At 42.3% G+C, this 13,296-nt stretch overlaps 1 protein-coding gene across 5 annotated transcripts in view; it reads right to left on the reverse strand.

Moving 5' to 3' along the window:
* The window catches only part of spag9b (sperm associated antigen 9b), a 40,525-nt gene that overhangs the window by 24,504 nt on the left and 2,725 nt on the right, over positions 1-13,296 (reverse strand). For all 5 annotated transcript variants that reach the window (XM_061756797.1, XM_061756795.1, XM_061756794.1 and 2 more), the window contains exons 3-5: positions 3,469-3,589; positions 1,691-1,761; positions 1,256-1,356 (exon numbers count right to left, since the gene is read on the reverse strand). In XM_061756797.1, the coding sequence (XP_061612781.1) occupies positions 1,256-1,356; positions 1,691-1,761; positions 3,469-3,589 (293 nt within the window). The remainder of the gene's footprint in view (positions 1-1,255; positions 1,357-1,690; positions 1,762-3,468; positions 3,590-13,296) is intronic.

Genomic DNA, 13,296 nt, shown 5'->3' on the forward strand with positions numbered 1-13,296 from the left:
AACATCATGACGCTGCCATTACCTTCTGTCTCACCAGCAGTCTCTCTTCCAAGCTTCACAACATGTCGTATCTCGCTTTCTTTCTGTTCACTTTTTGCATTATTTCTCTAAATGATGGATTATTTTGCCATAACTCCCCCCCCCCATATGTATGTTGTAGTATCTTCAATAGACCTGTAGATTGACCGCTAAATAAATACAGGTCAATTTCATACTTCTCAATGTAGTGATGCAATATAAAATGCAGTCAAAGCTTTGCACAACAGAAAATACAGCACACACAACAGTTTCCCTCTTTCAGCATCTTGCTTAGTGCTCGTACTGATAACATATCACTGGAGACAGCTTTGGTGCAAGCTCAATTCTGACTGTATAATCAAAGCTCAACTGACAACAGGTCCTGCTTGAGCAAAGCAAAACAACGTAAAACATCCGAAATTAGCCAAGGATAAACCACTGACAAAATACACGTTTTTTTCCCTCCCAGATTTGATAGAGAATTTTTGAAAGTCATAAGCCTGCGGTGGCTTCGCACAAGCAACATTCATTTGCAGTCTGGACACAGAGTGGTGGAACAGTTTTGTTGGATGGGCAGATGACGTTAGCTACCAGCATTTTTTTCTGCTAAGTGACACGTACTTGATTGCTCAGTGCAGTTGTCAATGCAGTGGGGCTGGTGGCATGTTTGTGTTTGGCGATGTGTCCACTGCACTGTTCACACTGTCCGCACAGTAGTTGACAAATGCAATTTGGAGGGTTGCTGCTGCCTCTGCGAGGGAAAATAGAACCCATGTTGCCTTGTACGGACGCGAGTTGCTTCAGTTATTTACCTTTTTTTAATACAAGGCTCTTAAGTGTAGCCACCCCTAGCTTCGTCCCTAGTCGTCACGGTAACAAAATCCGTACTTGCCATGAGCCAGGCAGGATGCGGTTCGAAGGTTGGTTCACTTGCATTCGACAGGGCCGACCTCTCAAATGGAATAATTACAGCAGGACAAATGGGGGATGTCAAGCGTACCATAATTGTGGATCCTTGAGTATTTTGATAAAAGCATGTCACAGATATATGACATACCTGTGAACATTTTTAAACTGTGAAAAATAAAAAGTAAAAAGTAAAGCAAATAGTGGATGTACAAGACAAAATCAATGGCTTTCAAAATGTAACTAAGATATGAAATGCACGACGTGTGGCTGCTATCTGCTACTCTTGTCAAGAACACACGGACGCACTATGAACAACGGCAGTCCTTACCGCATTCTAGCAGAGGTGCCCGTGCCCGTATCTGAAGGCTCCGCTGTTACTGCATGCTGGTGTTTAGTTCGCTCCAAGTGCTCCATGTAGCTGTGGATCATCTGCCAGGGAAGATCAAATACAATGGGATTTAATTAGCATCGCCAGCATTTGTTAAATGTGACACACTGTTGTCTTGTTTTATTCATTACTTATTTGCATTGAACAGCAAGTCAACAAATCTGTCACGCAGTTACCATAAAAAGTAAATATATTAACGCAATATTCCAAGGAGCAACGGTTCAATTATGACTAATACGAATGCAACACTAATAGTGTTGGATTGTGATTGTAAGGTATGTGTGCCCACATACTGTCCATACATGCACATATACATATACAGCATACTGAAATACGCTAATGTATGTGCTGATATTTTGACAGAATACAGAATACCTCAGTGTGTCTCTGGTGGAGAGCATTGTACTCCTTCTTGAGCTCCGCTTCTCTCTCCTCAAACCTGATGACTACATTAAAAAAAAAAAAAAGACATTTCTATGAACCAAAGCTTATATGAGCCAATAGACTTAGTAAAAAGAAGTGTGAAAGTTTCACTCAATGTGGCAAAGTCGGCTGCTGCAATGAAAGCTCATGACCAGAAGGGGGCCCTCCATCACACTGAATGATACTGTATTTTCCAAATACTAGTAATCAAGTGGGAAATTAATATTTTGATGGCTTAAATTTGTCAGTGTGGAGTGTGGAGACAGAGGGGTCAACATCTCTCAGTCTCCATAACTCTCCAATTACTCCTCAAAAAGAGGCTACATTTGTTTTTGTTTTTGTTCTTTTAACCACAGCAATTGACAGGCCCTAATATGGACTAAAAGTCACTATGACTCAATCTAGCAGGTATCACAGCACTTTTTTTTTTTTTTTTACATAAAATCATCGGGGATTGAACCCCGGTCCTCAGAACTGTGAGGCAGATGTGCTAACCAGTCGACCAGGGTGATCTAGTTTGTATACAGAAAATCATATTGAGCTTTACATGAGGTGCTACTGAAAAATGTTTCCTGGAGGAAAAAAAAAATGGGGGGGAGGGAGTTATGATGACCAACAAGCTTGTCAACACGATCCAAATTCAGTACAGAGAGGACCTTACTTTGCTAAATTAAATGAGAGCCACTATAAAGACTTCTGCCAATCAGCATGCTGATTTAGGACACACTGCTCCCAATTCTGCCAGGAAACAGAATATATGACAAGTGAAACTCCAAATGTGACACAAACAGCAAAAGGGGAAGTGTCACGCTGCAATACGCAAAACAAAACGATAATAGCACTTCTCAAAGTTTCCCATCGTATGAAACCATTATGGTGTTTTGTCAGAACCAATAAGAGGTCACGCGCAGTCAATGTCCACATCATGAGGGCTTCTCCTTGACGGCCTGGGAAGATGACCTCCCTTGTTTGTGATGCTCGGAAACTTGAGAAACGCAGCGGCTGAAATAAGTCAACTTTACACCGATTTTATCGGCCTGATCGGTATCGGACGATAATTAGCATTTCATGCTGATCGGCCTTAATGTCATAATTCGCTGATCGGTAAAAAACATTTACTCCGGGTCGCCATCGTGCACAGTATATTTGAAGCCAACATTTTTAGCCTTGTCGCGTGTCTTTTTTTTTTTTTTTTTTTTAACATAGTACTGTAAATATCTGACGGCCAATGAAGTGGGGGGGGGGAAAAAAAAAAAAAAAAAAAACATTTCGGCAGTGTGGGACAGACAAAACGTAATCAGACTACAAGTCAAATTTTCTTTTTCAGGATTGCACTATTCCCATTTTTTACAATTCATTGGGCTTTATCTTGTCAACTCCAATGCGACCGGATACACTCTTACTGTGGCGACCACAACAAGAGTGGCTCGTGCCGACGACATTATAAGGACAAAATGGAGAAAAACGTGTGTTGGTGGTCACCGGTGATCAGGAGAGCAGAGGACGTTCATTTAAGACTCGCTTGAGGTATGTTCGGATCGGCGATCGCGTATCGTTTTTCGGTGATTGGTGATCGGCCCCAAAAATCCTGATCGTGTAAAGATCGCCTAGAAATAAGTACTTAACACGTCACCATTTTTCTATATATTTTCAAAAAGTCACAATATTTGAAAGCTGTCAAGGACTGAGCTTGTGTGCGTCTCACACCTCCGTCAATACAATAGACTTACTTTGATCTGCGTAGTTTCTCATTTTTAGTTCCAGCTGACGAGTGTGTGACTCCAGGGTCGCCACCTGACCTTGGAGATCCTTCCTCTCGCCATCCAAGGAGTCTTCATTTGCAATGTACCTCTGCAGATGTAGAAGACAACAATTAACAGATCACCAACCATAAAAAAAGGGACTGTGAATTTAAACTTCATTAATGTTGTGTTTTGTTTTTTTTCCCCAGCATATACATCCATCCACCTTCTCATTAGGGTCGCAGGTGAAATGAAGCCTATCCCGGCTGATTTTGCGGTACACCCTGGACTGGTCGCCAGCCAGGATACTTCTAGACAACCATTCAAACTCACATTTTCACCTACAGACAATTTTGAGTCTTCAACGAAGCTCACATGCATGTTTGTGACATATGGGAGGAAACTGAAGTAGCCAAAGCAAATCCACCCAAGCCCAGGGTGAGCATGCAAAGTCCTCACAGGAAAGGCCGGCGCCGACATTCGAACCCAGAACCTCAGGGTGCTAACCACTATAACACAGTGTTGCCACAAAATGTAAACGGACTGTCAGTTCACTTTTTATACCTGCCGAGCGAGGTCTCACACAAAAAGAGTAGCCCCATTCAATTTGAAAAATAAGTTATTACTTTGAGATCGCTATATACATTTATTCACTGGGGCAGCATTTTGTTTTTGTTAGTTTAGTTCTGTGTAAACAATTAACTAGTGGGATGCTGAGGCCTTTCACAGTGATGTTGCACAACCGCACAACTGCATAAAGTGTGTGTTTGGGAGTGAGAAAATGGGACACATGGCACCTGTCTTCTATTATCAGTGCCATCTAACCAGTCGGCACAACAGGTGGATGATGCCAATTCCTTTGTCGAAGAAACCCAGCTATGCGGCTTGGCCCTGTGTGCGTTAAGAACTAATATCTTGATCAAATTCTTAACTATAGACAATGTTACAAATAACTACAAATGCAATCAGCAGAGAGAGGATCGCAGTATAGTATCTTGGTATCTAGTATCTTAACAAAAACGTGTTTATTGGCTGCATTACTAACAGTGCAGTGGCCCATCAAAAAAAGAAAAAAAAATATATATATATATATCTTTATCCGAATCATCGTCCTAATGTCTGGCATGCTAGTTGTTGCAAGTAAAAAAATAATAAAAATAAATGGGAATTCTGTATAGCTACAACAGAAAAAGTGGAACACAATATTTCTCTGAAGACAATGTTTCCTTTCCAATAGCTATCAAGCAAAGACCAGGTCTTGGATCGCAACCGTGTAGTCTTGTGATGCGGGCTGCTACTCATACGGAGCTCTGAGCCAGGGAAGGGCGTCATCTGCAAACTGATGAGGATCACCAGAGCGCCACGCCACAAGCAGCCTTGTTTTTGTGAAAACATCACATTGTTGCCCGAGGTCACCGACACAACACCATCTCCCAAATGAGTCCGCTATTTCTTTCTTGCGCCACAGATCAGATGAGATCTTACTTGCTTTGGGGATCTCTGACTGACTACAGCCTTGAGTGTCTTAAGAATAAAGCAGCATGCAACAAAAAAACATGCTATTTTGTTCTCAATTATTAAACTTCTATTTGTCTGCATGTTTTCTCTTTTAAAGCCTCAAATAAAATCCATTCTTTGAGAATGAAGTTGTGGAGAGTAGATACAGTGTAATTAAGAGCAAGAAGAAGAGGCAGAGGAGGTTGCCAACTAAGCTGCAGTAATAGTCCTTCCCATAGAGCGGAACAAATATAAGCCTGTGAGTAATGTACAACAAACCCCAGCTACTGTATTCACAGGAAATACAGACCAAAGGGAATAGTAAAAATCTTTTTTTTGTTCTGTACGTGTTATTAATTTGGATATTTTTGCCATTTCTTTATCCATTGCACTTGCGCACTCTCTTTCGCTCTCGCTCTCTCTCTCAATATATTCTGTTTAAATGTGTGTGTGTTGATTTCAAAGTGTTTGAAGACCCTAAAACAATTTCAAGTAAAAAAAAAAAAAATGTAAAAAAAAGTCAATTTTTTTTTCATATTTCTATAGGTATTTCTATGTCACAGACTTTCACTTATCGCAGGGGGATCTTGAATATACCCCGTCCGTGATGGAGGGGGGTTTACTGTAGTTCCTTGACACCAATATCCAAACAGATGGCACCTAAGCAATAGTGTTATTGCTTTGGCCTGAGCGCAAAAACAACGACAAGGTGAATTTTCCGGTGTATAATGAGGATAGGCTGGGGGGGGGGGAAAATTTTGAGTGAATTTGTGAATTCCCAATTGCGAATATCCAGGGATTTACTGTATACTCTTTGTATGCCTTACTGCTCAGTGTGTATTAAAATAGCAGCCGATTGAAGGTTCTGAATTATAATAACTGTTAATTTCTATAAGCCCGGCTATGGCGTTTCACATTATACACTATATTTCCAAGTGTATTCCTCACCTGCCTTGACTCGCATATGAATTTAAGTAACATCCCATTCCTAATCCGTAGGGGTCAATATGGTCGCACACCGATTTTGGAAGAGAAGGCCTGGTTCTCAGTCTCAGCTCTAATTCCTCCCAAAGGTGTTCTATTGGGTTGAGGTCAGGATTCTGCGCAGGCCAGGACAAGTTCATCCACACCAGACTCTGTTATCCATGTCTTTATGGACCTTGCTTTGTGCACTGGTGCAAAGTGATGTTGGAAGAGGAAGGGGCCAGCTCCAAACTGTTCCCAGAAATTTTGGAGCATGGAATTGCCCAAAATCTGTTGGAACTGCTGAAGCATTCAGAGTTGCTTCCGCTGGAACTAAGGGGCCAAGCCCAGTTCCTGAAAGACAACCCCACACCATAATTCCCCCTCCACCAAACTTTACACTTGGTAGAATGCAGTCAGAAAAGTAGCGTTCTCCTGGCAACTGCCAAAACCAGACTCGCCCATCAGATTGCCACAGGGATAAACGTGATTCGTCACTCCAGAGAACACGTCTCCACTGCTCTAGAGTACAGTGGCGGCGTGCTTTACGCAACTGCATCCAAAGCTTTGACTTGCACTTGATGATGCATGGCTGGGTCTGCGGTTGCTCGGCCACGGAAACCCATTCCACGAAGCTCTCCGCGCACTGTTCTTGAGCTAATCTGAAAGCATCATGAAGTTTGGAGGTTTGTAGCAAATGACTCGGCAGAAAGTTGGTGACCTCTTCGCACTTCGCAGTTTACGTCGCCTACTGCTCCGTGGCTGAGTTGGTGTCATTTGCAAATGCTTACAACGTTCTTATAATACAGTTGACGGTCGACTGTGGACTATTTAGGAGTGAGGAAATTTCACAACTGGACACAGTTCCACGCAGGAATTCACTGCACTCCTGACAGCGACCCATTCTTTCACAAATGTTAGTAAAAATAGTCTACACGCCTTGCTGCTTCATTTTATACAACTGTGACCATGGAAGTGATTGGAAAACCTGATTGCAATTCCAACCCCCAATTCCAATCAAGTTGGGACGTTGCGTTGACTGCTGTGCAACTATAATTTGCACGGAAATCAGGACGCCCCATATTCTCTCACTAGCCCGCAGAAATGCAGCTCAGTCATAATTACAGTCAACATTTGTATGAAAAACATAAAAGAATCAAATGGAAAACAGTAACCCTTCTTGGGGCCCTGAGCGACGAAAGGAATTAACTGAATGCTTCATAAATACTGAGATGATGATGCCATTACATTTTCGCCATTGTTTTCTGTCCATGACTTCAGAGTTTGCCCCTGTAGCGTAGCGGTTCACATAGCTAACTTTCGTGCCGCTTTGGATCCATTTCCAATCGATACACTTTGATTGACTGGCAAGCAGTCCGCTCTCCGTGTGCTGACATTTAGCATGATAAAAGCAGGCAGAAGAATAAGCCATCTTTTACACACTAGTAATGCAATTCTCGCCTCCCAACAATTTAACTAAATTGCCAACAATTCTCAATGAATAATGATTTCAAAAAGCACAACTCGACATAGTTCTCTCACCCTCACCCTCATCATATGAAAATGAAATGCAAGAGAATGGGTTTCACGCACTCTTCCCCCAACATTGCCTGCATAATGCTCCTTTTGTCCCAGAGTTCCAATACACTAACACATGTGGCTCAAGCGCATGAATGTAACCAAACACACAGGGCACCGCTGTATCAGCGCTCAATTGACAGGCTGAAACGACCTCGCTTTGTTTCTGCAAATGTCTTGGTTGCTGCTGGGGCCTTCTGAGAAGACCGCAACTGGGCACACATCCTGACTCGAGAAGTTTAGTCCATCGAGTCCAAGGAAAAGGCCTCCTGGTCACACGGCTTAGATAAGCAATTCCAAGGATGACTAACTCGTGACTGTGTCGTGATTTTTGCAACAACTCTCAAAACTACATAAGAACGTCAGAAGAATGTGACATTCTGCTCATTTAGGACTTACGGAATGAAATTAAACATGTTGTATTGGAGTTTATAATAATATTACAACAGTAGTTTTACAAAACTGTTTTGAAAATATATCTTGCCTCATAGCGTCTGTAAGATTCCACATATTGGATCAAATAAAACACATCGGAGAAAGCCAGTCGAAACACGCACGGGCTAACAAACCCCGGCGACGCAATCGGATATGACTGCGTCACATGATTGAAACGAATTGCTTTGACTTTTCTGGTACTGTTTTACTTTCACTTGAAGCACGGGAACGGCTCTCGAGGGCATGCCATGCCTTTCGTAGAGGTCGGAAAAAGCTATCATAATATATCTTATCACCAGAAGCAATTGTTCACTAGCTGTCACACTAATACCTTAAGTCAAGTTGCACAGCTTTCAAAGTATTTGTCACCTCCATGTAAGATCCTCCATTTCTCACAGTTAACCACAACACATTCTTTTGATAGCTTGATTCCATGGATCACGAGGGCATCGGAAATTGTTAATCCACACTGTGGAATACATCTTGAGCTTTGAAATTTGAATTTCCACGACAGAAATATTTCAACATGTTTGTCACTGCAAGGCATATTCGGTCATATCACAAGACCAGAGATTGAACTGCAAACAGTAGCTAATCTACACTCACGTTTTGTCTTGCATTAACTAAGTCAGTTCAGAAGAATAGTGTGTATTCAAAAAAGTGAGTAAAGCAAGACTAGAAAGCATTAGGCTGCTAAAAACAGTCTGTCTGCTAAACCAATGGAGTCCAATCCTCCTGGGCCTGAATAGAAGGTGATTGACTCCATGCAACAACGATGTGAAGCAATTCTCGGTAACGGTGATTACACAACTAAATACTGTACATGCTCAGTGATTCACAGGAATGCAAAATCATCAAGTATTTTACATTAGGAAAACGGAGACGCTGCCATTTTTTTTTTTTTTTTTTTTTAACAACCTAAGATCACTTTTTATTTACTTTCTGTCAAGAAATTGGAAATTTGACAGTGTTCTAGGTGTCAATTTGCAATACCATGTGCAGTGGTCCCAATGCATTTTGAGCATAACTCACTTTTTAAAAACACACTGAAGTTACTCTGTAGACAACTGTGCTGTATGTTTAAAAAAATAAAATAAAATAGAGCAACCGAGTGATTCATCGATTAAGAATTTCTACCCTCCATCAATCCATCCATTTTCTGTACCACTCTTTATTAAGGGTCACAGGGGAGCTGGAGCCTATCCCAGTTTACTAAGAGTGAAAAGCAGTCGCCAGTCAATCACAGGGCAATTAAGTGGGAATTGTTCCAATGCCAGTCGCATTATGGAAACCACTGCACTGCACAAATGAAACTCCTCCATTTCAATCGTTTCCAAATTGGAATTGCAAGCACTGGTTGTCCGAGGAGGCTTTTCTTTAGTTTCACAAAGACTTTCCAAAAGTTTCCATGAACAATCAGACGACCGCAAATTAAACGGGTGTCAGTGGGAGCGGTACAGTACTGAGGAGTCTATATATAGCCGACGCCACCATCGGCAGCCCCCCTAAACTGTCAAACTGTCTACCGCCTACAAGACAAGGCGTGTTGAATTGCACTTCACACAACATTATTATTATTATTATTTGTGCCAGGTTTGAGTATCATATTAGAAATAGGATCCCAAATGTTGCTCTGCGCACGAGCTGACCATCTCACGCAGGTCAGCAGACATGCCTGACTGGACAAAAGAAGTGAGGGAAGTCCTTGTTTTTCCCAAGAATTTCCTGCCTTGCCTTTTCCTCCTCACTATTGAGATAAACCTCCAGCTGGAATTAGTCCTCTGGGCTTGGGGGTGTGACAAGAGGGATTTGGCTTCAGCAATGTGTATGTCTGAAGAAATGAATAGGATTCATTGGTACAATGTCACTTGTCCGCTTAATGAGAAGATTAGTGATAGAGTTGTGCTACGCTCCCTTATTTGTATTCTTTGATCTGCTTGACTGTCGCGACCACTCTACGCAACAGCTAAAGTTAGACTAACTGTATGTGAGCGCAACGTTATTAGGCATGGGGTATTTCACACTGATACCAGAAGAACCAAAGGTGACGTGAGCCTGTCGATCTTACCTGACATTCTGGGGGCAAAGGTTGACCTAAACAGTTCACGAACATGTTATAACCAGACAAAATGATCAGAACACTCCTTTGCGACCTGTTGCGCTTGTCATTCAAAATCAACAAATAGGAAAATACAAGGGTGTGTCAGAAACACACACGCACAAAGCTACGGAGATATTCATTTCAATGTCTACATCCCAATAGTTTTGGTTTTTACTGGGATTAAATACAAAGGGTTTCGAAAAATACTAAACCAGATTAAGTGTAACAACGGCAGCCAGCAGTGGATCAGGGTTGTTAGAAAAACTTGATGTCGTTTGTCGAGGCCCAAAGAGGATTAAAAGCAGCGTACGCAGGAGTGTGAGGGGCGAAAATCACAGCATCGTTTTGGCGTTCAAAGTGCACAAGATTGGGAATCTTATTCATACGAGTGCAACCACAGAAATCTAAGCAATCAGCAGTAAGGTGAAAAGACTAACATTCGTTCTTCTAAAACCTGTGTAGGTTTTAGAAGGACAAGTTGCGTGTAAAGGATTAAAAAAAAAAAAAAAGTGGATCCCATGAGGAAAAAATAACCACTTAATCATACAGTGTAATAAAAACACAGCATTAGCCCTGAAATGCAGGGCTAATGGATCTCGTACCCGCACTCTTTTACGACGAAGCCACGCTGTTGTATCACGTGCAGAATGCGGTTTGGCATTGTCTTGCTGAAATAAGCAGGGGCGTCCATGAAAAAGACATTGCTTGGATGGCAGCATATGTTTCTCCAAAACCCTTTATGTACCTTTCAGCATTAATGGTGCCTTCACAGATGTGTAAGTTACCCATGCCATTGGCACTAACACAGCCCCGTACCATCACAGATGCTGGCTTTGAACTTTCCGTCCATAACAGTCCGGATGGTTCTTTTCCTCTTTGGCCCGGAGGACACGACGTCCACAATTTCCAAAAACAATTTGAAATATGGACTCGTCGGACCACACAGCACTTTTCCGCTTTGCATCGGTCCATCTTAGATGAGCTCGGGCCCAGAGAAGCTGGCGGCGTTTCTGGGTATTGTTGATAAATGGCTTTTGGTTTGCATAGTAGAGTTTCAAGTTGCACTTCCGGATGTAGCGCCGAACTGTATTTACTGACATTGGTTTTCTGAAGTGTTCCTGAGCCCACGTGGCGATATCCTTTACACATTGATGTCGGTTTTTGATGCAGTGCCGCCTGAGGGATCGAAGGTCGCGGGCATTCGATGTTGGGTTTTCGGCCTTGCCGCTTCCATGCAGTGATTTCTCCAGATTCTCTGAACCTTTTGATGATATTATGGACTGTAGATGATGAAATCCCTAAATTCCTTGCAATTGTACGTTGAGGAACATTGTCCTTAAACTGTTCGACTAGTTTCTCATGCACTTGTTCACAAAGAGGTGAACCTCGCCACACCTTTGCTTGTGAATGACTGAGCAATTCAGGGAAGCTCCTTTTCTAGCCAATCATGGCACCCACCTGTTCCCAATGAGCCTGTTCACCTGTGGGATGTTCCAAACACGTGTTTGATGAGCATTCCTCAACTTTCGCAGTCACTTTTTGCCACCTGTCCCAGCTTTTTTGGAACGTGTTGCAGCCATCAAATTCTAAGTTCAGTTATTTGCTAAAAACAAGTTTGAACATGAACTATCTTGTCTTTGTAGTGTATTCAATTAAATATAGGTCGAACAGGATTTGCAAATCATTGTAAAACATTTTATTTATGTTTAACACAACGTCCCAACTTCAATTTCAGCAAACCATGGGCGTAAGAATGTCTCCTGTCTCCACTGCTTTGTCACGAGTCTCTAGAATAGAACTGATCAGATAATGCTGGATATTGAATTTAGAGAGTTCTACCAATTTCTTTTGGAGGTTTCTATTTATACATCGTGAAGAGTGGACCAGCTAGAACTTGTCATACCACTTTGTACTTGAATGGCAAATGTCAGACAAATGTTATTCTTAAGCCAAAGTCTACGCCCAACCACACTACACAAACCAGATGCGGTTGCCTGTATCCTCGATCTCACTCGTTCAACTACTATCAAATCCACTGAGCAAACACAAGGGTGAGAATATGAAATCAATAGAAAATAATTGTGCATTTATCTATACGGCTGCTTCTGGAACTGGCTCACTAGTATTTATTGATGATGCAAACCATTTTGTCTGGCAATTTACAGAAAACCTAATCGGGAGAATCTTCATCATGCAACAAGACAATGACCCAAAATGCCATAACAAAATGTTTTGAAAGTGTGCTAAAGTTCTCCTCCAAGTCGGCGGTGTCGCTATGGCTAGTATTGGATAGGACACCACAAAGTGGAGTTTCCTCTGCATTTTTTTGGGGCCATTTCCGGTAGCCGTTTTTACTTTCCTTTCAGTAACAAGGAACAAAGCAACAACAATGGCGACCGCGACCGAACAAATGGACCTAGATGACCAGATGATACGTTTAATTATGCTGCAAAATCGATCGAGAAGGCGGCGACATAGATGGTATGTTGAACCAAGGGGAACGCAGTATGTGACTAAAATGGACCAATCACGAGAAGAGATCTCCGCGGCGTTCGACGCGCAGCAACTATTTTTGTCGGGTGCGTGGCGAGCTCCGCAGACGTGCTGCACGGGGCAATTCGTCGGTCACGTGACGCAACGCGGGCGTTGTCGGCCACGCGACCGCGAGGAGAATAAAGAGGCCATTAGACTGGTCAAGTCACTCACCGGACCTTAACCCAATAGAGCATGCAAGTGGGTGGCTTCAAACAAAAGGTGCTCTGTCCTGAGTTATTCAACACATCTAGATCTAAATACCATGAAATAAAAGCTGGAATTCTGAACTTTTGTCTCATATCCATCTTTTGATCTGAAACCCTGCGATTGGCTGGCAACCAGTTCAAGGTGTACCTCGCCTCCTGCCCGATGATGGGCCCCAGCATGCCGGCGACCCTCGTGAGGAGAAGCGGCTCAGAAAATGGATGGATGATCTGAAAGCCAAATGTATTCAGTATACAACGTAAACAAAGGAATTGACTTTGCCGTTCCAATACTTTTGGAGGGGACTGTATATTGTACATGGCTTCAACTTTTGTAGCTACCTAGCCGCCAACTGGCTAGTTGCTATATTCATCACTTATTTTCAGAGGTGGAGTGTTATATTGCTTTAACATTTCCTTATATTACTAGTTCATACCTTTTTGCGCTAGTGTGCCAGCTGAATCATGCAAATGTGCGAGATTCAACTGGATCACAACTAATGG

Source organism: Phyllopteryx taeniolatus, chromosome 19 (assembly GCF_024500385.1).
Source record: "Phyllopteryx taeniolatus isolate TA_2022b chromosome 19, UOR_Ptae_1.2, whole genome shotgun sequence".
NCBI lineage: Eukaryota > Metazoa > Chordata > Actinopteri > Syngnathiformes > Syngnathidae > Phyllopteryx > Phyllopteryx taeniolatus.